At 48.1% G+C, this 20,343-nt stretch overlaps 1 protein-coding gene across 2 annotated transcripts in view; it reads left to right on the forward strand.

Moving 5' to 3' along the window:
- Nucleotides 1-20,343, forward strand: part of dlg2 (discs, large homolog 2 (Drosophila)) — a 1,568,664-nt gene that overhangs the window by 897,795 nt on the left and 650,526 nt on the right. For both annotated transcript variants that reach the window (XM_070892045.1, XM_070892046.1), the window contains exon 14: nucleotides 9,330-9,474. In XM_070892045.1, the coding sequence (XP_070748146.1) occupies nucleotides 9,330-9,474 (145 nt within the window). The remainder of the gene's footprint in view (nucleotides 1-9,329; nucleotides 9,475-20,343) is intronic.

The following is a 20,343-nucleotide window of genomic DNA, read 5'->3' on the forward strand; positions in this document are numbered from 1 at the left end:
TGGGGAAAATGTTGGAATCAATTATTAAAGATGTAATAGCAGCGTATTTGCAAAGCAGTGACAGGATTGGGCCAAGTCAGCATAGAATTATGAAAATGAAATCAAGCTTGACAAATCTTCTAGAATTTTTTGAGGATGTAACTAGTGGGGTGGACAAGGGAGAACCAGTGGATGTGGTGTATTTGGACTTTCAAAAGGCTGACGAGATTAGTGTGCAAAATTAAAGCACATGGTATTGGGAATAATGTATTGACGTGGATAGAGAACTGGTTGGCAGACAGGAAGCAAAGAGTAGGAATAAACGGGTCCTTTTCAGAATGGCAGGCAGTGACTATTGGGCTACCGCAAGGTTTAGTGCTGGGACCCCAGCTATTTACAGTATACATTAATGATTTGGATGAAGGAATTGAATGTAATACATCCAAGTTTGCAGATGACACTAAGCTGGGTGCAGTGTGAGCTGTGAGGAGGATGCTAAGAGGCTGCAGGGTGACTTGGACAGGTTAGGTGAGTGGGCAAATGCATGGCAGATGCAGTATAATGTGGATAAATGTGAGGTTATCCACTTTGGTGGCAAAAACAGGAAGGCAGAAAAGGGGGAGGTGCAACGAGACCTGGGTGTCATGGTATATCAGTCATTGAAAGTTGGCATGCAAGTACAGCAGGCGCTGAAGAAGGCAAATGGCATGTTGGCCTTCATAGCGAGAGAATTTGAGTATAGGAGCAGGGAGGTCTTACTGCAGTTGTACAGGGCCTTGGTGAGGCCACACCTTGAATACTGTGTACAGTTTTGGTCTCCTAATCTGAGGAAGGACATTCTTGCTATTGAGGGAGTGCAGCGAAGGTTCACCAGACTGATTCCCGGGATGGCAGGACTAACAAGTGAAGAAAGACTGGATCGACTAGGCTTATATTCACTGAAATTTAGAAGAATGAGAGGGGACCTCATAGAAACATATAAAATCCTGACGGGATTGGACAGGTTAGATGCAGGAAGAATGTTGCCGATGTTGGGGAAGTCCAGAATCAGGGGTCACAGTTTAAGGATAAGGGGTAAGCCATTTAGGACCGAGATGAGGAGAAACTTCTTCACTCAGAGAATTGTGAACCTGTGGAATTCTCTACCACATAAAGTTGTTGAGACCTGTTCGTTAGATATATTCAAATGGGAGTTCGATGTGGCCCTTATGGCTAAAGGGATCAAGGGGTATGGAGAGAAAGCAGGAATGGGGTACTGAAGTTGCATGATCAGCCATGATCATATTGAATGGTGGTGTCGGCTCGAATGGCCGAATGGCCTACTCCTGCACCTATTTTCTATGTTTCTATGTCCCCACCTAGAGAAGACTTCCCTCACCAAGATCCTTGCCGTCGCCAACGCTGTGGCTGATCGGCTTCAACCCACTTCAAGAAAACGTCCACTCGGACCAAACAGTACTTGTAACCCCCCTTTGCAGTGGGCAGTGGCCCGATGTAATCGACCTGTACCGACTGCCATGGTCTCTCCACCCTTCTTGTGTGTCCCATGGGAACCTTTCTTTTCTGGGGATCGGGGTTGTTGGCTGCGCACACCAGACAGCCTGCACAAAAATCGCGGACATCCTCCCTCAGTTGCGGTCACCACCCTGCCTGTTCTACCCTCTGCCAGGTAGTCTCCGGCCCTGGGTGTCCCGCTCCTGGGCCCCTATGGGCTATGTGGAGGAATTCCCTCTGGTGCTATTCTGGAACTACCCACTGATCTCCCCAGAAAAGCATTCTCTCCTTTAGAGTAATACCCGATACCCCGAACGGGCCTTCAACCTTTTCTCCCCTAGCCAGCTGTTTCAGGACAACCTTGAGGACGGGATCCTATGCCTGGACTTTGCTCAAGTCTGGAGCCAATGCTATCTCTACACTCCCTTGTGTCCCCCCTTTGTCCCGGATCGCTGCTACTGGGCTGGACACATATGGGTCTCAAAACTCTCCTGTTTTGGCTCACTCCTTGGCTAACTCATCAGCCTTTTGGTTGCCTTCCCCTCTGGGCTCTGTCTTAGAATGTGCCTTTACTTTATGAATGTAATGGCTTCCATGGGTTCCTGTTGTAATGGCCTTACACACTACTATAGATTCACACGAGGCACATTCTACAGACAAGGTGACCTGAACCTTTATTCACAGGACCAAGAAGTGATGACCCTGCGTGGGACCTCCCTTTATGTACCTGGATGACCAGGTGAGGAGTGTCTCCCACAAGTTCACCCCCTGTGGTCAAGGTGTGCATTTCTTAGGTGTGTACAGTATGCAGTGTTGTTATGAAGGTTACAGTTACATGAAGGTTACATACATGACACCTGTGGCCTCGAAGATCCTTTGCAACAGTGGTTTGGTTGCTAAAGGCTTCTCATCTGCGGATGTGAAACCGCGACGAGACCAGATGGCCAAGTATTCGGTGCACGAATTGCATGTGAACATGGAATCCGAACAGATGGTGTATGGGATTGGGAACTCGTTGGCATGGTTAACGATGTACACCACCGCCGACAGTTCGGCGTGCTGAGCGCTCAGGGTGCTCGGGAGTTTAATGGCCCTTGCAATGCCTGCCATCGGGTCATAAATCCCACACCCGGTGAAACGCTCCCCTGCTACCACCAAACTGGATCCATCGATATATATTTTGCGGCCTGTGGGGTGTAACCCGGCCCGAAATCCTATGTCTGTGTCCCATACTCCCTCTACCGAACACTTATGGGCCGTCCCTGCATAGATCGTGTTAGCTGCCAGCTTGTGCTCACACAGGCCTTGCTCTCTCAGATTCATCTGTGAGAGCAATAAAGTCCAGCGAGCAATGCGAGCACTGCTCACCGTGCCATCCTTTATCCTCCCATCTAATAACATCTGAGTGGGGGTATGGTGGGTTAATAGAATGATCTGGGATGACCCCATGAAGAGCTGTGAGTGCTTCACGGCCCAATGTGTGGCAAGGAGATGCCTCTCGCAATTGGAGTACCCCCCTTCTACATCTGTGAGGACTCTTGAGGAGTAAGCCATGGGTCTCAGCCTGCTGTGCCGCTCCTGGAGCAGCACCACGCTCCAACTGTCCCCGCTGGCTGCTACTTCTAAAAATAAGTCCTCCCCACCATTAATCACCTCTAGTGCAGGTGCCATTTGCAGGTCTCCCTTGAGACGATTGAACGCAGCCGTGCAGTCCTCATCCCACGCCCATCCAACTCCCTTGCGGAGGAGTCGAAGCAGAGGGGCTGCCGTGGTGGCGTAATCCTCAATAAAATCCCTGCAGTACCCCGTGAGCCCCAGTAAGGATCTCACCCCCGTCACGGTTGTGGGGGTTGGTAACTCTTGTACCGCCTTCCATTTGGCCTCGTCTACAGCCCTTTCCCCAGCCTTCATGGTCAGCCCGAGGAATTTGACTTCCCTCTGACCGATCTGAGCTTTCTTGGGATTGACCTTGAACCCGGTGTCCTTCAACAGCTCCAGCAGCTCGGCCAGCAGCGGACCATGCTCCTCCCTCTCATCGGAGAACAAAAGCAAATTGTCCACATGCTGCACCAACTGCTGGGGTCTGCTGAAACCCTTCAAATTGTTGGCCATACACTGGTGAAAAATGGAGGGGCTGTTATGGAAACCCTGGGGAAGGCACGTCCAGGTATACTGTTTCCCTTTAAATGTGAATGCGAACTTGTACTAGTCCTCATTTTTGTGGGGAATTGACCAGAACCCGTTCGATATATCCAGCACCGTGAATGTGGTTGCGGATGCTGGAATGCTCCCTATCAGGTCGGCTACGGCCGTGACAGTGGGATGTTCTTGTTGAGCACCCGATAGTCCACGGTGACCCTCCGTGACTGGTCCGGTTTCCGAACCGGCCAAAGTGGAGAGTTCACTTGTGTGGCTGTAGGCCTCAACACCTCCTGGGCTATCAGGGATCCCAGTGCCATCGCTAAGTCGGCCTCTGCTTCACTGGGGAAATTATACTGTTTCAGCAGCCGAGACATCGGGTCTCTTTGTACCCTGACTTCTACCCCCGTCACCTTACTGCAGTCGTATTTGTGTGTGGCGAACGATGCGAGATTGTCACGCACATAAGCCTGGTACTCGGCCGGGCTAGTATTAACTAATTGCTCTAGGTCGTAACTACCCTTCAGCTTCATTGTACACACTGTGCCTTTACCCTCCACTTTCCTTGGGATCACTACAACTTCTTCCTCCTTATCGGAACCCATTGCTCCCCAAAGGCAGTGATTCCTGAAATCCACTATGATTCTGTGGGCTAACATAAAGTCGGCCCCTAGGACTCCTGACCCCGACTGCTCCCATTTCAGTCAGACGCACTTCCATTTTGCGTGGAGTGATCCTAAATCGATGACTAGCGGCCCCGCCTGCTCGTTCCCTGTGAACCCCACCAGACTGTGTGGAACCTTGCTACACCAAGGTGAGGTAGTCAGATTATTTGCGTGAATCACCGTGCTGGAAGCCCAGTGTCCAATAAATACTTCCCCACTACCTTCCCCACCCCCATCCTCACACATGGTCTGCTCCACTCATCCTATGTGAGCGAACACAGGTACTCAGGCTCGGTGCGTGCTAGTCAGAGTGGTGGGATTACCGAAGTGGTCGGGATTTCCCTGCTCACAGCAATGTCTACCCTTCCCTGCTCTGGCACAAAAGCTGTCCGAAGGGCAGCCACCAGAACATCAAATTGTTCCGCAGTCGGTCCCTTTGCCTCGACAGGTTTTGTCTTAGGCACTGGAGGATCCCCTTTGCCTTGCCTCCTCCTCGAGGCTGGGCAGTCTCTCCTCCAGTGTCTCCTCTTCCCACACCCAAAACACGTCCTAGTCCTCTCTGAGCCACCCCCTTCCTGGCGCCATTCCTTTTTACTACCTCCACTGGGCTTCAACTCATGAACCTTCCCTTTAACTGGTTTGACTTCCTCCTCCATGCCGGCCTTAAATGCCAGACATGTAACGGAGCACATCGGCCTCTGTGTTCTGGAGATTCTCAGGGTCAAAACAGTTCTCAGACTTTACCTTAATCCAGGGCAAACTCTTTGACACCAGGGTCCTGAGCCAATGGTTCCTTGGCTCCTCCTGCAACTGCGCTCGGTCCAGCACTCCATTACAGGCTTTATTATAGACCGGCCAGAGCCGGTCCGCAAAAGCCTGAGGTGTTTCCCCAGCCAGTTGCAGCATCTTTTCTATCCTGGAGAATGGACTACCTTAGGTGTAACCCATGGCTCTTAGGATTTCCTCCTATAAGCCCTCTATGGTTCTCTGCCCCCTCTTGCTTTCGGCAGATAGGGCCTGATACATCTTCCCTTCCAGGGAAAATAATAGCAGCTTGTGAACCTCTGCTTCATTACACCCATTAATCCCTCCCACCTGTTTCACCTCCGTGAAGTGGACCGATGGGTCTTCTTCGTTGGTAAGCTTGGGCACCCCTGAAAGCAGCTGTGAGGTTGTGAATGGGACCACAAAATCGCTTTGACCTTGGCCATCTACGGGCGCAACGTACTTCTGCTGCCGTATGGGATGCATGGGTCCCTTTGACGCTTCAAGCGGTGGTCGGACGTTCCGACCTTGCCCCCAATCCTCGTTATCTTCTCCTTCCACTTCCCAGTCCACCTGAGCTTCCCCCGGGGCCATCAAGTAAACTATGCCTTTGGCTTTGGCAAGAGCTTGAGTCATACTTTGGATTTTTTCTTGGCAGGGTCCGTGATTCCCACTCTCAAACCCTCTACTGCTAGCTACCCTGTAAGCTGTCTTAATATCCTTCAGTTGCCCCTCCAGCCTGTTTACTTTACCCGCTAGATGAGCGGTCTCCTCCCATGCGACCTAATCATTGAGCTTGGTCTCTGTTACCTGACACTGCAAGTACTCCCTTTTGTTACGGGAGGTTTCCTCCTGAGCGTGCCTCTCCTGCTTTTCTTCGCTCTACTCATATAAAAGCCTTGTTTCTACCACGGCCCTTGTGGCTGACTGCTCCTCGGACTCTTTGTGCTCTGCCTGAAGCCTACTAGCCTGCACCCTAAGCAATTGGACTTGTTTCTGCAGACACAGGAGCCAGATGGCCTTTTCTTTTGCCTTCCTGTGCTTTTTACTACCCGTCCACTCAGCAGCTTTGTCCTCCGGACTCTCAGCCCGCAAAAGGTCTGTATTATGTTAGCTTTCCCAAAGATATATGAGGAAATCCTAGCTCCCATTGCCGATCTCTTGGCTGTAATATCCGCCATAACTCTCTGTTCAGTACACCAGATTTTGTAAGTGGTTTTTCTAAGGTATTTTTGAAGTACCCCCACTTTACAATCGTTCTAACGCTGGGAATTATTACTGTACGTAACAGATGACCGAGTCACGGACAAATACCTCGGTCTCAACCATCAATGCTTTATTAAAGATAAAACACATACCTGAACCCAGTAAAACCACACACATCCTGGTGTGTAAAACAAACAAATGCAGTACAATACACAGTGTGGCCTGTCTAAACAGGCCCCTAATGCGAAGTACCCACATCTAAAACACCTCCCCTGAGAACCCCTAAATCTTGGATGGGACACACGACATCCTTTCACATTATGTGATGGTCTTAAAGGTCCGTGGGCTGGGATAAGTGCTCACCAATTACCCCTCTGGCTTACTCGCTGCTTCTCCCAATGAGGCGTATCTTCTGAGTCCGTACCAAACTGTGGTATTCAAGTCCAGTCTCAAGATTAGCTTCCCAGTCAAAGTAGCAAGGTTCATAGAAGGTGGTTTCTTCTCTCCGTTCCAGATGGAGTGTTCAGTCCTTGTGCGTTGCGAGCAGTCATAGAAGAGGGGAGAGAGAGTGATGGCTTCCAACTGCCGTTCTTATACCTACAAGACTGCTTAAAATCCAACTGTCCTTCCCGTCTGAGGCTGTCCAACTGAAAAGCAAAAACTAAGTCTTTGCCTGTCCCTTTGTCAACTGGGCTGTCCCTCGATGGGTGACTCCAATGAGTCTGTGGTCAAAATAGCTTTCCTTTGTCTTGCAATGGCCTGAAAGCTCGGCCCCTATACTTAATGTCTCACTGATGGGTTCCAATTCCATGACAAAAGGCGCTCATCAATCATGATGTTACTGCATTCAGCCATTCTCATTCCCGCCCAGTTGATGTGTATTCAACTTAAACATGTTTGGACCTGCTCCAGGTCAGCTTTTCTGCTGTACAGTGAATATGTCCCAGCAAAGTTCAACACTTATAAGTCCAAAAGTTTACACCGATGTTTTCACCGAATCTTACAGGAGATGGTTAAATGACAAAAGTAATAACAGTGTAAGACAAAAGGAAGCATGATGAGAGCAATTAGAGAAATAGAAGACATGTATGTACACAAAATGGGAGATCCACATCCCAAGCGCCAACCTACCCCCTCTCCCAACCTCAGAAGTGCTGGTATACACATCCTACAATACCAGACTTGACTATTTCAATGCACTCCTGGCTGGTCTCTCACATTCTACCCTACGTAAACTTGAAGTCATCCAAAACTCTGCTGCTCGTGTCCTAACTCGCACCAAGTCCCATTCACCCATCACCCCTATGTGCCCTAACCTGCAATTGGTTCCGTTTAAGCACACCGTTGATTTTTAAATTGTCATGCTTGATTTCAAATCCATCCATGGCCTCGCCCTTCCCTATCTCTGTAATCTCTTGCAACCCTAAAACCCCCTGAGATATCCGTGCTTGCTCCTCTAATTCTGACCTCTTGAGCATTCCCTATTTTAATCACTCAATCATTGGTGGCCTTGCTTTCACTGCCTAGGCCCTAAGCTCTGGAATATCCTCCCTAAACCTCTCTGCCTCTTTACCTCACTTTCCTCCTTCAAGCTTTTGGTCATCTGCCCTAATTTCTTATGTGGCTCAGTGTTAAATTTTATTTTATAGCATTCCTATGAAGCACCTTGCGACATTTTACTACTTTAAAGGTGCTTTATAAATACAAGTTGTTGTTGTTGCTTATCTATCGTCATACTTTTTAATCTAATTTCCAAATATACCTTAGCCAACTCGCCCCTCATACCTATTGGCTTTACTTAAGTTTAAGGCTCTAATTTCAGATTTAAGTGCATCATTCTTGAAATTAATGTGAAATTCTATCATATTATGATCACTCTTCTCCAGAGGTTCCATTATTATGAAATTACTAATTAACTCTGTCTCATTACACAAGACAAGATCTAAAATAGCCTCTTCCCTGGTTGGTTCCATGATGTATTGTTCGAGGAAACTGTTTTGCATGTTTTCCATGAACTTGTCCCCCAAACTACTTTTGCTAATTTGATTTGTCTAGTCTATATGAAGATTAAAGTCCCCTATGTTTATTGCATTGCCTTTGTCACAAACTCCTTTTATTTCTTGATTTATATCCTACAATATAGCTACTGTTAGGTGACCTATAAACTGCTCCCATCAGTGTTTTCTACCCCTTGTTATTTCTTATCTCCACTCTTACTGACTGATTCTACTTCCTGCTCCTCCGAGCCACAATCCTTCCTCACTACTGTCCTTATGCCATCCTTTATTATCAATTCTTCAATATTGTCCTATAGTTTAATTAGAACAAGATTAATTAAAGAAATCTACTGCCCGTGGGTTAGCGTTGAATGGCGGAGATTCCTCAACAGAGAAACTATTGAACAAACCAGGAGGCCGGTTAAATTTCATTCTTTTAATTCACACAATCCACCTAATTTAATTCGATATAATCTGAGTTTAATTGAAATAAAGTTGCACAATGATCAGTGTGCAAAGGAAGATAACAATTAATTAAATTGTATGACAGACATAGTGGTCGAAATTTGGTACCGCCAATTTTGAGGCGGTGTCACCGGCTGAGAGGATTTTTTACCACCAGGCGTTAGGCGCGGCCCCAAATGCGAAATTCAGTTTTGCTGCCTGAAAAATGGATTGAACACTTACCTGGAGGCTGTAAGCACCGTTGAGTGGGCCGTTAAGCGTGTCCTCAACATCCGGGTGTTAGGCAGACTGGTTAGTGACATTGGCAGATACAATTTAATGTGAAGAAGGGTGAGGTGATACATTTTGGAAGGGAAAAAAATATTCTAGTACTTTGGCTATTTGGTTCAACATTTTACTAACTTTGTTGATTGTTGCATTGCATTGGTTGTACATATTTAACATCAAGTCTGCTAGGACTCCCTGTGAAATATAGCATTCAAGTATTATTCATGTTCAATTTATGGTTAACCAGCCAATACGTACAATGCAGAAATATGTTACGTGTCTGCCAAGTGTGCTTTTTAAGAATTTTAAAAGCAAATAAACATGTTTTTGTTTTGGTGTGTTTTTTTTTTAGCTTATTCCCCTCCAATGGAGAATCACATCTTCTCCTCACCTGGGAATAATGATACACTGGATTACAAGACCTCACTGCCACAGATCTCATCAGGAAGATATTCTCCTCTTCCAAAACACATGCTTGGAGAAGATGACATCGACAGGTAACTTCTCAGTGGGCATTGTTTTGTGTGTATTTTTATTTTGTTTCGAATTTATATATGTTTTATAAAAAATAATCTCAGGAAATGTCAAAATCTGTGTGGGAGAGCATAAAAACTGTGTACAATGTGCAGCCGTTTTGAAGTTCTTATTTCCTTCAACACAATTTTCTATGGCTTTGTTGATACAGTTGTTGCATTGTACTTTAGTTCCATTTGATGTGCTTACCAAGACTGCTGTGAGATGAATACTTTGGTTAACTGCTCATACTCACTGTAATGTACCTTGCCTGTTTCAAGAACATCTGTTTGTATGAATTATTTTATTTAATATGTTTATCAATTGATGAATTGCTAGGCATGTAGATGGGCTGGATTTTTATTTGGATGTAATTACAATTTGCACCTTCATCATCCTCTTTGTAGTAGAATTATGTATAAAATACTTTTCTAAGTAGCCTGAAAGCTACAGTTAGGTGTTTTCTTAATACTTTCGTAACTGCAGCAATAATTTAGCAGCACTTTTATCAAGTAAATATTTTCAGAAAAATATTAATTATCATTTAAAAAATCTTATGCAAGTTATAATCTATATTATAATTTGTTATTTAAAACCTGGTACAAAACAGTAATCCAGCAGGTGACATGGCTCTTACACTGATGTGCTGAGTTTGAATCTCAGCCTCATTGATGGTATGAAAGATACGATCTTCAGTGGTTAATTTCCACCAATTCTAAGCAGGGTGTTGAGGTGAGTGCTTTGTGATATCAGAGTGCTCCATAGAAACATAGAAAATAGGTGCAGGAGTAGGCCATTCGGCCCTTCTAGCCTGCACCGCCATTCAATGACTGAACATGCAAATTCAGTACCCCATTCCTGCTTTCTCGCCATACCCCTTGATCCCCCTAGTAGTAAGGACTTCATCTAACTCCTTTTTGAATATATTTAGTGAATTGATATAAAAAAATTCAACTTTTACCAAGCTATAGAGATGAAAAATTAACCTAACAAATGGAGCAAATTGAGGAAGGTTATGGAGTGATCCAAGGCCCTGAGTGACACATACATGAGGTAGAAAAGAAACTGTGATGAGTATACAGAATAACATTGTAACAACAGTGAATATCCTGTTGAAACATATTGGTCCGAAAATTGCAGCCTCTGCGGCTGCGGATGATGTGTGCACGCATCCGGCAAAGCCTCGCAAATGGCAGTTCTTGGTGCATGATGCGCATGCACCGAGAACCAGCTTTTGTGATCTGTCAAAATGCATATCCCGCAGGAAGGACATCCGTGGGGCAGAGATTGGGCTATTTGCCCAACTCTTGCCCGGCAAATGTCCTTCAAACTCTTATGCTTGGTAAAAGCAGGCGTATAGGCTACTTTTACCAGCGTAAGAGTTTTAAACCATAGAAAAAGTATGGGGCCGCATTTGGTCGCTACCCATTTCTCGGCGGCCCTTGGACAGCACCTACCTTTTTGCTGTCCGCTGCCGCTGGGTCCCATTGGGAGCCGCTTTTGGTTCCGTTGTTTGGGCGGCAGTAGTGGCAGGCAGCGAGAGTCAGCAGGCGGGAGCGGGAGCGAGCGGCCTGCATTATCAGTGTGTGGCAGTTAGAGGCCTCTTCACTTGGGGATCTTCTGAGGGCCTCCAATACGCATGTGCGAGACTTCACGATTTTTTTTGTAGTTTTTCTCTTCGGACGTGCCGTAATTTCAGGGCCATTTGAGGCTGATTGCTGTACTGCGCATAAATGCACACCACTTTATTCCACATGTGAGGGGGAGAGGAGAGAGTTGGCATTTGAGAGGAGAGAGGTGGAGGTTGAAGAAGACAGAGTTGGAGGTTGGAGAGGGGGCAGTCGGAGAAATTGAGACATACAAACTGTTGAGCACCCCTTCGTTTCATCATTGACGATGAGTGGCCAGAAATCAGCAATGAAGACGGGCAAAACCAGGCCCAGAGCTCCATGGTTTAATGAGCAGGAATTGGAGGAGCTCGTGACGGAGGTGGAGCGCAAGTACAAAGACCTCACCCGGGATGGTCGTGTCAAGCCTCCACTACCCCAATACCGACGCATTTGGAGGGAGATCGCTGAGATCAAGTCTGCAATGGACAACTTTGAGCGGGCTGGGGACCAATGCCAGAAACATTGGAATGATTTGGTGACGGCAGCGAGAGTGAGTAAAAATTTATTCATCCCCTCCTGTCCAACGCCAAAAAGATTGTGCACCAGATGTGTGTGTGTGTGTGTGTGTGTGTGTGTGTGTGTGTGTGGGAGGCAGGAGCAAAGGGGCTAAAGGCTGCAAAGTTTCTTTGTGCAGAAGTAAAACGCATCCAAGACAGCAAGCCTGCATGGGACGGAAGGGGGACCAGCAGAGGTGGTTGAATTGAGCAGGCTGGAGGAGAGTACGTTGGCCTTGGTGGGTGACTGCTGCCGTGCAGCCGCAACGGTTGATGCAGATCCAGTGCTACAGCATGGTAAGGTTATACTAATCTGCAGTCTGAGCCACGCTCATGGATTGAAAGGTCATGCAATATTAAGGCACGGTTTACCGCACAGTTTGTTGCCGAGTATTGATATGCCCATGTAGAGATGCAACTCCTTGCTGTCAGAATGTGAGATGGCGAGGCTCACATCTCAGCTTGACCAGCACCACCCCCACATCCACCCCCCCCCCCCACCCCCACAGACTGAAATGTCGTCCTCTACTTGCAGATGTTGACTCGGACAGCACGGATCAAGGTACACCGTCTACCTCTGGCCGTCAGACCCCTACGTCTCCCATGCCAATGTTGCCCCCAGCCCAAGACAGCAGAACCCTCCACCATCCCAGCCCCCCCCTGCCCCAGATCACCCATTTCCATGGCTCCCACCTCCGCCACCCTGAGCCACGAAGAAGAGGAGGGAGAAGGTCCTGTCTTTGAGTCCCTTGAGCTCCAGGAGCAGGAACAGGATGACAGCAGCCTCCTGCCACGTGAGCCAGGTGTCAGCAGAACCTCGGCATCGGCCTCTGAGTTCTTGGGGTTTGGAACGGACTCCACACTGGCAAGCTCAACCAAGCGCAGAAGCCGTGACACGAAGTCAAGCAATGTGTCAGAACCCACCAGCAGCGAGCATGCACCTGAGGATCCACCACGGCTCTTTGCAATTCTGGAGATGGTCCAGCTATCACGGACAAGCATGCAGATAAGTCGCGATATGCTCCAGACCATGACTGGGATAGCTGCCAGCATGGCCACCTTCACACAGCAGCACGATGACAAGATGGACCGGCTCATCACTGTGTTGGAGCGTACAACTGAGAGCACTGAGGCAATGAGGCAAGAGATGGCTTCGGGACACGAAGTACAAGCCCCCGAGCCTACACTCTCAAGGCAGACAGGTCCAGAGGAGCGGGAGATCCTGGCACCTTCGGTCACGCCCCCTGCCTTCTCACCAAGGCGCACACCTCTGCAGACATCCTGCTGCCCTCCTGCACAACCTCGTCAACCAGAGGCAATGAGGGGCAGGGGAGCGAGGCGCCGTGGTGTAGGCGGGGCGAGGAAGAGGAGCTTGGGCATGGCTTCAAGGGGGAGAAGAGATGTGGTGGTGCCGGGTAGAGGGGTGGGTGTTGGTGCTGTAAATGTTTGTTAATGTAATAATGTTTTGTAACCTTTGTTATTGTGCACTTGTGAATACACTCACATTGTTGATCCTCTCTTGGTGAGTGTCTGATTTTAACGTCATGTGTGGTGCCTTGTGAGAAACACACATCTGTCCCTCAGGTCTTCTACTTTATCAGGAATATCTTCCCATCCATATATGACTGCACAATGGGTCCTGTCATCAGGACATCACAACACGTTTTATGTGCTGTGAGGGTTATTCAATGTGTCAGATTAATTACATCTCTCAGAATAGACTTATGTCCGTCACCACAACAAGGCACGCTGGGTACAGGTCTTTTGTGATGAATCAGAACAGATTTTATGAAGTAGTTTCCTTGCAGTACAAAGAAAGACACAGTAACAAAGTGATAATGACAGTCTAGTCGTTGAAACCTCAATGGTAGGTCACTTAGTCACCGCGTCGCTTGTCTCTTGCTATATTCTATTGACCGTAGTCCTTCCTCAGTTTGGTCTGTAATCGCACTGCCCCTAAAGCCAAATAGTTGTAACTTTATACCCTTTTCCTCCCATACAAATGTTGTCACAATCTGCAGCTGTCTCATGCTTACAATAGATCATTCTAACCCTAACCCTCTCACCCTCTATGTGATATGTAGTGCTTCCCTGAGAACTTCTTGAAGGACTGTGTCACAGAATTAATTAATCAGCTTGGATGGACAAAATGTGACTTTTCACTTATTCATAATTATTTTGCCTTTGCCATTGGGCTTCTCAATGAAGGTCTTTCAGCAAGGTCAAACAAGAAAGTTTCCATCAGCCTAGACACAATCACTTTTATCACATCCAAATTAAACATGGCCATCAGCAATAAAGTAAAGCAACATCCACCTCATGTTTTCCAGCAGTCCCACTGATGATGGTCCAGAATCTGCACCATAGCCGCGCTGTGCAGCGCTGCAGCACTCGGAGCCCTTCTCCCTGCCGCCCGACTCACGGCCAGGTCAGACCTGCTTTTTGCGAGCGGTCCTTCTGGCGGGCGGCAGGTCGATCTGAGGCCAGCATCCCTGACCAAAATGGCCGATTTGCAGCATCCGGCATGGGTGGGTGGCATGACGTCACGCCGGCGGATCCCTCTGCAACCAATCTCGTGCCGGGCGGAACCTGGATGGCAGTTGGGCGGTTGCGGAGGAATCGCCCAGAAAACATACATTTCCAGCGGATCCTCGGAGGCTGTGGGCGCAACCTGCACCAAATTCAGCCCCATAATGTTATAACTTATTTTTATCTTAAAAACCCTGTCAAAAAAGGTAAGTTTATTTTTAACACTGTTAAAACATTTTTTTTTAATTTCAAATTATAACTTTTTCTCTAAAACATTTAATTTAATACAATTTCTATTAATTTAAAAAAAAGTGAAGTGTTTGAGTTTTATTTGATTTTAGGCGTATTCTCATTGATAGTAGTATGAATGAGAATACTACATTGTGATTGGTGGTTAAGGCCCACGTGATTTCAGGATACACTTACGATCCTGGAAGACAAGTTCCTGGATGCTGGACTGCAAAACTAGGCCTCAGAGAGCAATTGTACGTTCCTCCAGAACCACCAGGTATTTTCGTTAAAAAAAATTTGGTCGCCGGAAGCCTCCGACCGCAATTTTCCTCGCAATATTTTGGTAAAAATGGCTGTTCCTATAATGTACTGAGACACAAACTGAAAGGGAATTTCATTAACAAATAGAGACATGACTTGACTGAGATTATGTTATTGATTGGAACATAATGTGCCAGAATTTACTGTAAAAATAATGGTGAGGCTAACGCCGCTCACCATTATTTTTACACAAATCAGACAGCAACTTCAGGCGAGCACAGATGCACAGTTCAAAGTGTAAATCCAGAAATTGCTGTCCAATGTGCACTCGACAAAAACAGCAACTTGTTGTCTGGCCCCCCATTCAAAGCATTTACAAGCATGCCCGGGCTAGAAATTCGCCACCGTAAGGATCGATTTAGCTAAAAGTTTTTTTTTGGAGCTAAATGAATTTAGGGCCATTTTGCTAGTTTCGCCAGTGGTGTAACACCATCCTTAAAAAATAAGGGCCGGTTTTTTTGAGATCCGTTTTTGTGACGTCACTTGGCATCAAAACCAACGATAACGCCGTTTTTGAGCGTTTCGCCAAAAAGGACATTTTTGAGGACAGTGCTAAATACTGATTGAATAAAGCTTGATTTTATCTCGTGGAGTCGGATCGAAATCAGCGCTAATGGCACCATCTTGAAAAATGGAGCTTCTTTGGAGGGAGTTTATAATGCGTTTTTAGGGATATTTAATGAGATTTAAGGGCATTTAAGGGCATTTAAGGACATTTAAAGAATGAGGGTTATTCTATCTTTGCCATATGTGGTGAGTGCTTATGTTATTCTGGATTATCATAGTAGAAGGCTTATTCGACAGCATTAGCAGCGTAATCAAAGAGGTTGCAGACTTATGGGGAGGAGGCCTTACCCCCAACGAATTTACAGGGAGAGGTGCTCATACCTGCACCTGATTGAGGCACAGTGCGTTAGAAGGCTGCATTTTGGAAAGAGATGGTCACAGAGATATGCCAGTTTATAAAGGCAGACATACAGCCTACAAGCGGGAGGAGGACTGCACTGCCCGTCAAGGTCAAGGTGATTGTGGCACTTGCTTTCTTTGCCGCCGGCTCCTTTCAGGCATCAGCTGGGGTTATATGCTGCATCTTGCAGCATGCTACACATAGCTGCATTCGCCAGGTGACTACTGCACTGTTCTCACACAGGGACGACCTCATTAACTTCCCAATGACTAGGGAAGCACAGAATGAGAGGGCTGTGGGCTTTGCATGAATTGCTGGCTTTCCCAAGGCACAGGGTGCCATTGACTGTATGCACATCACCCTGCGAGCACCTTTTGAGGATCCGGAGGTTTACCAAAACCAAAAGGGAATCCACTCGCTGAATGTATAGATCGTCAGCCACCATACTCAGCGTATCATGGCAGTAGATGCAAAATATCCAGGGAGCATCCATGATGCTTTCATCTTGCGTGAGAGCAGTGTCTCACAGATGTTTGAGCAGCAGCCAGAAGGGCAGACCTGGATGCTGGGGGACAAAGGTTATGGGATCGTCACCTGGCTCATGACCCCCCCCTCCGCAAAATGCAGACAGAAGGCGAGTGTTGCTACAAAATCTGCCATATAGCCACACGCAACATCATCGAGAAAACAATTGGAGTGCTAAAGCAGCGCTTCCGATGCAGGGACCACTCTGAAGGCTCCCTGCAATACTCCCCTGAGCAGGTCGGTGAGTTCACTGTGGCGTGCTGTACGCTACACAAATTAGTCATCATGAGGGGACAGGATATGCCACTGGGGATTGCAGAACCACCTCAGGAGAGAGAGGAGGAGGATGAGGTGGATTAGGAGGAGGAGGACGGGGACGAGGAACCCATGGCATCACTACAACCCTCAGGACGATGGGGGAGGAGGCCTCATGGACGTTACGCCATTGCAAGAGCCTTGCGTCAGCAGCTGATACTTCACCACTTTGTATGAAGGCTGAACGGCACGTTTAATCATTGTATCCCACCATGTTGACTATTTCCGCCTGTTTTCTGAGAATGAGATACTACATAAGCTTGGTTTAGCTGAAAAATAATTTGCAGTTTATTAAACATTTATACACTTGAACTTAACTTTAATAAAAAATGTATATTAAACTTTAAACGTTTAAATTAACATCACTTAAATAACAATAAAAGAAGAACAAAAGAACAGCAAAACAACAACAACAACAACAGCAAACAAACTTCAGCGGCAGCCACCTCTCCCCCATCCCGTTATTTAACGACTGCCGTGCTGCCCGCCTTTCTTGCCCTTGTCCTTGCCATTAGCCGTGCCTGTTACCGCAGGCTTAACCCTACTCCCGGTGAGCCCAAGCTTCTTATTAGTGTCTCGGCATGGCACTCCGCTTGTTGGGGGAAAGACCCAGGACACGGCAATCCGGAAGGCCCGGGTTCGGCCTCTTCGGTTTGTGGATTAACCTGCGGGATTGGAGTGGGAGTGGCATCACTTGCTACCATCAATTGCCGCTGGGCAATGACAGCCTGGGTGTGTTCCCGCATTGCAGTGACTATCTCCGACATGCCGACTGCTATTCACGATGACGCCCGGCGAGCAGGTGAGCCTCTGATCAGGCGTCCGGGCCTTCTCATCCAGCGGTGGCAGGCCTTCTCCTCCAGCGGCGAGCCTTCACTCCTCGACGACGGCTGAACTTCTCCTTCCCCACAGGGTCAGCGACGACAGGAGCTCTCCTTCTCCTCCTCCAACACACGGTGAGCATCATGGTTGTGACCCCCCGACCTCCCACTCTGAACCCCAGTGGGTCACTGACCCTCCCAATGCCTGCCCCCAATCAAGCCTCAGACCACCTATCATCAGTGCCGAGCCTGCGGCCAACATCTCGCCACAGGCAATTAAGCACATACAGCAGTGTCTGGTCTCCAGTCGTCTTGGACCCCCTTGCCGCTGTATCAAGACTTTGCTTAGTTAAACCCTTGTGGTGGCCGGTGTGCAATGACCACCCCACATTAAAAGAACTCACGCACAGGCATTTTCCATTCCTCTAACATGAAGTTCTGGACCTGGAATGTCAGGACCCTCATGGGCAACCCCAACAGCGACAGATCCCCGCAGGCAGGCAAGGGCATTTTGAAACAGGCCAGGCAGCAACAGATGCTAGGGTGGACCCGCAACAGGGACAATGGAAAGGGGATCGGCAATTCACTCCATCTCGAGGAACAATGCGTCCCGTGATGGGACCATTGACACCCACCATCAGAACGCTAAGAAACAATCAAAGGGACAATCACAGAGAGGAATGCCTGGTAACAGCCCTTTTGTTAACAACAACCTCAGCTCATGCTGGAGGGGTGGGGGTAGACATACTGCGAAAAGCTGCAGGTTCCAGCAATTTATCTGTAGGAATTGCAATATCAGTGGACACTTGGCCAGAATGTGCAGGAAGGGTGCAGGAATCTACGAGACAGGAACCAGATGAGGGGTCTGCAATGCAGTATGATGCTTGGGGCAAAGCCATGGATGCTGAAGTTCAGCGGGTTCATGTTGCTGACGTCCACAGCTCATATACCAAAACGCCACCCATGATGATGAAAGTTTTATTGAATGGAATCCCGGTGCACATGGAGCTGGATACGGGAGCCAGCCAGTCCCTTATGAGCGCCCAACAATTTGAGAGACTATGGGCACACAGAGCTAGCAGGCCAAAACTGGAACGCATTGACACGCAGCTACGGACGTACACCAAAGAGATCATCCCAGTGCTAGGCAGTGCAAACTTGGTGGTAACATATAATGGGTCAGAGAACCGGCTGCCACTCTGGATTGTCCTGGGAAATGGCCCCGCACTTTTGGGGAGGAGCTGGCTAGCCGAGATGAACTGGAAATGGAGGGATGTGCACGCCATTTCATCTGTGGAGCAAAGCTCATGCTCACAGGTCCTACAGAAATTCGGGGCACTGTTTCAACCCGGTGTCGGGACTTTCAAGGTCACCAAAGTAATGATATGCATCACCCCGGATGCCAGACCAGTGCACCACAAAACCAAAGCTGTGCTGTATGTGATCCATGAGAAAATTGAAAGTGAATTGGACAGGCTGCTCAGAGAGGGCATAATCTCGGCAGTTGAATTCAGTGACTGGGCAAGCCCCATCGTTCCTGTTCTCAAAGCGGATGGCTCGGTCAGGATTTGTGGCGACTACAAGGCCACCATCAACCGAGTGACACTGCAGGACCAATACCCACTTCCGAGAGCGGAGGACCTTTTTGCCATGCTGGCAGGTGGCAAGCTGTTCACCAAGTTGGACCTCACTTCGGCCTACATGACTCAGGAACTGGCTGAAGAATCCAAGCTTCTGACCATCATCACGACGCACAAGGGGCTATTTATCTACAACAGGTGTCCATTTGGCATTCGTTCGGCGGCCGCTATCTTTCAGAGGAACATGGAAAGCTTACTTAAATCCATTCCTGGAACGATCGTATTCCAAGACGACATCCTAATAACGGGTCGAGACACCGAGGAACACCTCCAAAACCTGGGGGAGGTGCTACGCCGACTGGACTGAGTAGGCTTGCGGTTGAAAAAGTCCAAGTGTGTGTTTTTGGTCCCAGAGGTCGAGTTTTTGGGCAGGAGAGTTGCCGCAGATGGGATCCGGCCCACCGAAGCTAAAACAGAGGTGATCCGCCGGGCGCCCAGGCCCGGCAACACATCGGAGTTGCGATCATTCCTGGGACTTTTGAACTATTTCGAGAACTTTCTGCCGAACTTAAGCACATTGTTGGAGCCGTTACATGTGCTCTTGCGTAAAGATTGTGAATGGTTTTGGGGGGACGGTCAAGAACGGGCTTTCAATAGAGCGCGGAAACTCCTTTGTTCGAACAAGCTGTTGACCTTGTACGACCCCTGTAAAAAACTGGTTTTAACGTGTGATGCATCATCCTAAGGGGTTGGGTGCGTGTTGCAGCAGAGTAATGACCATGGCCAACTCCAACCGGTGGCTGATGCCTCCAGATCGCTCTCCAAGGCAGAGCGTGGATATGGCATGGTCGAAAAGGAAGCACTCGCTTGTGTTTACGGTGTGAAAAAGATGCACCAGTACCTTTTCGGTAGGCGGTTCGAGTTAGTAACAGACCACAAGCCGTTAACATCCCTGTTGTCCGACAGCAATGCCAATGCGTCAGCTCGCATACAGCAATGGGCTCTCACACTGGCTGCGTATGACTACACCATACGGCACCGGCCAGGCACCGAGAATTGAGCTGACGCGTTCAGCAGGCTTCCACTGGCCACCACTGAGGGGGCGTCGGAGCAAAGCGCTGAGATGTTCATGGCCGTCGAGGCTTTTGACACCGCAGGCTCCCCTATCACAGCCCGCCAGATCAAAATCTGGACCAACAGAGACACCCTCCTGTCCATGATAAAGAAACGGGCTGTGCCCCAAGGAGGTCAGACCGTTTCACAGATGGATGGATGAGCTCTCCATCCAAGCCGACTGCCTGCTATGGGGCAGCCAGGTAGTTATGCCCCAGAAAGGAAGGGAAGCATTCATCAGAGAACTCCACAGTGTGCACCCCGGCATCGTGCTAATGAAGGCCATTGCCCGGTCACATGTATGGTGGCCGGGAATTGACTCAGACCTGGAACATTGAGTTCGCAGG

This window comes from Pristiophorus japonicus, chromosome 10 (genome assembly GCF_044704955.1).
Source record: "Pristiophorus japonicus isolate sPriJap1 chromosome 10, sPriJap1.hap1, whole genome shotgun sequence".
Lineage (NCBI taxonomy): Eukaryota > Metazoa > Chordata > Chondrichthyes > Pristiophoridae > Pristiophorus > Pristiophorus japonicus.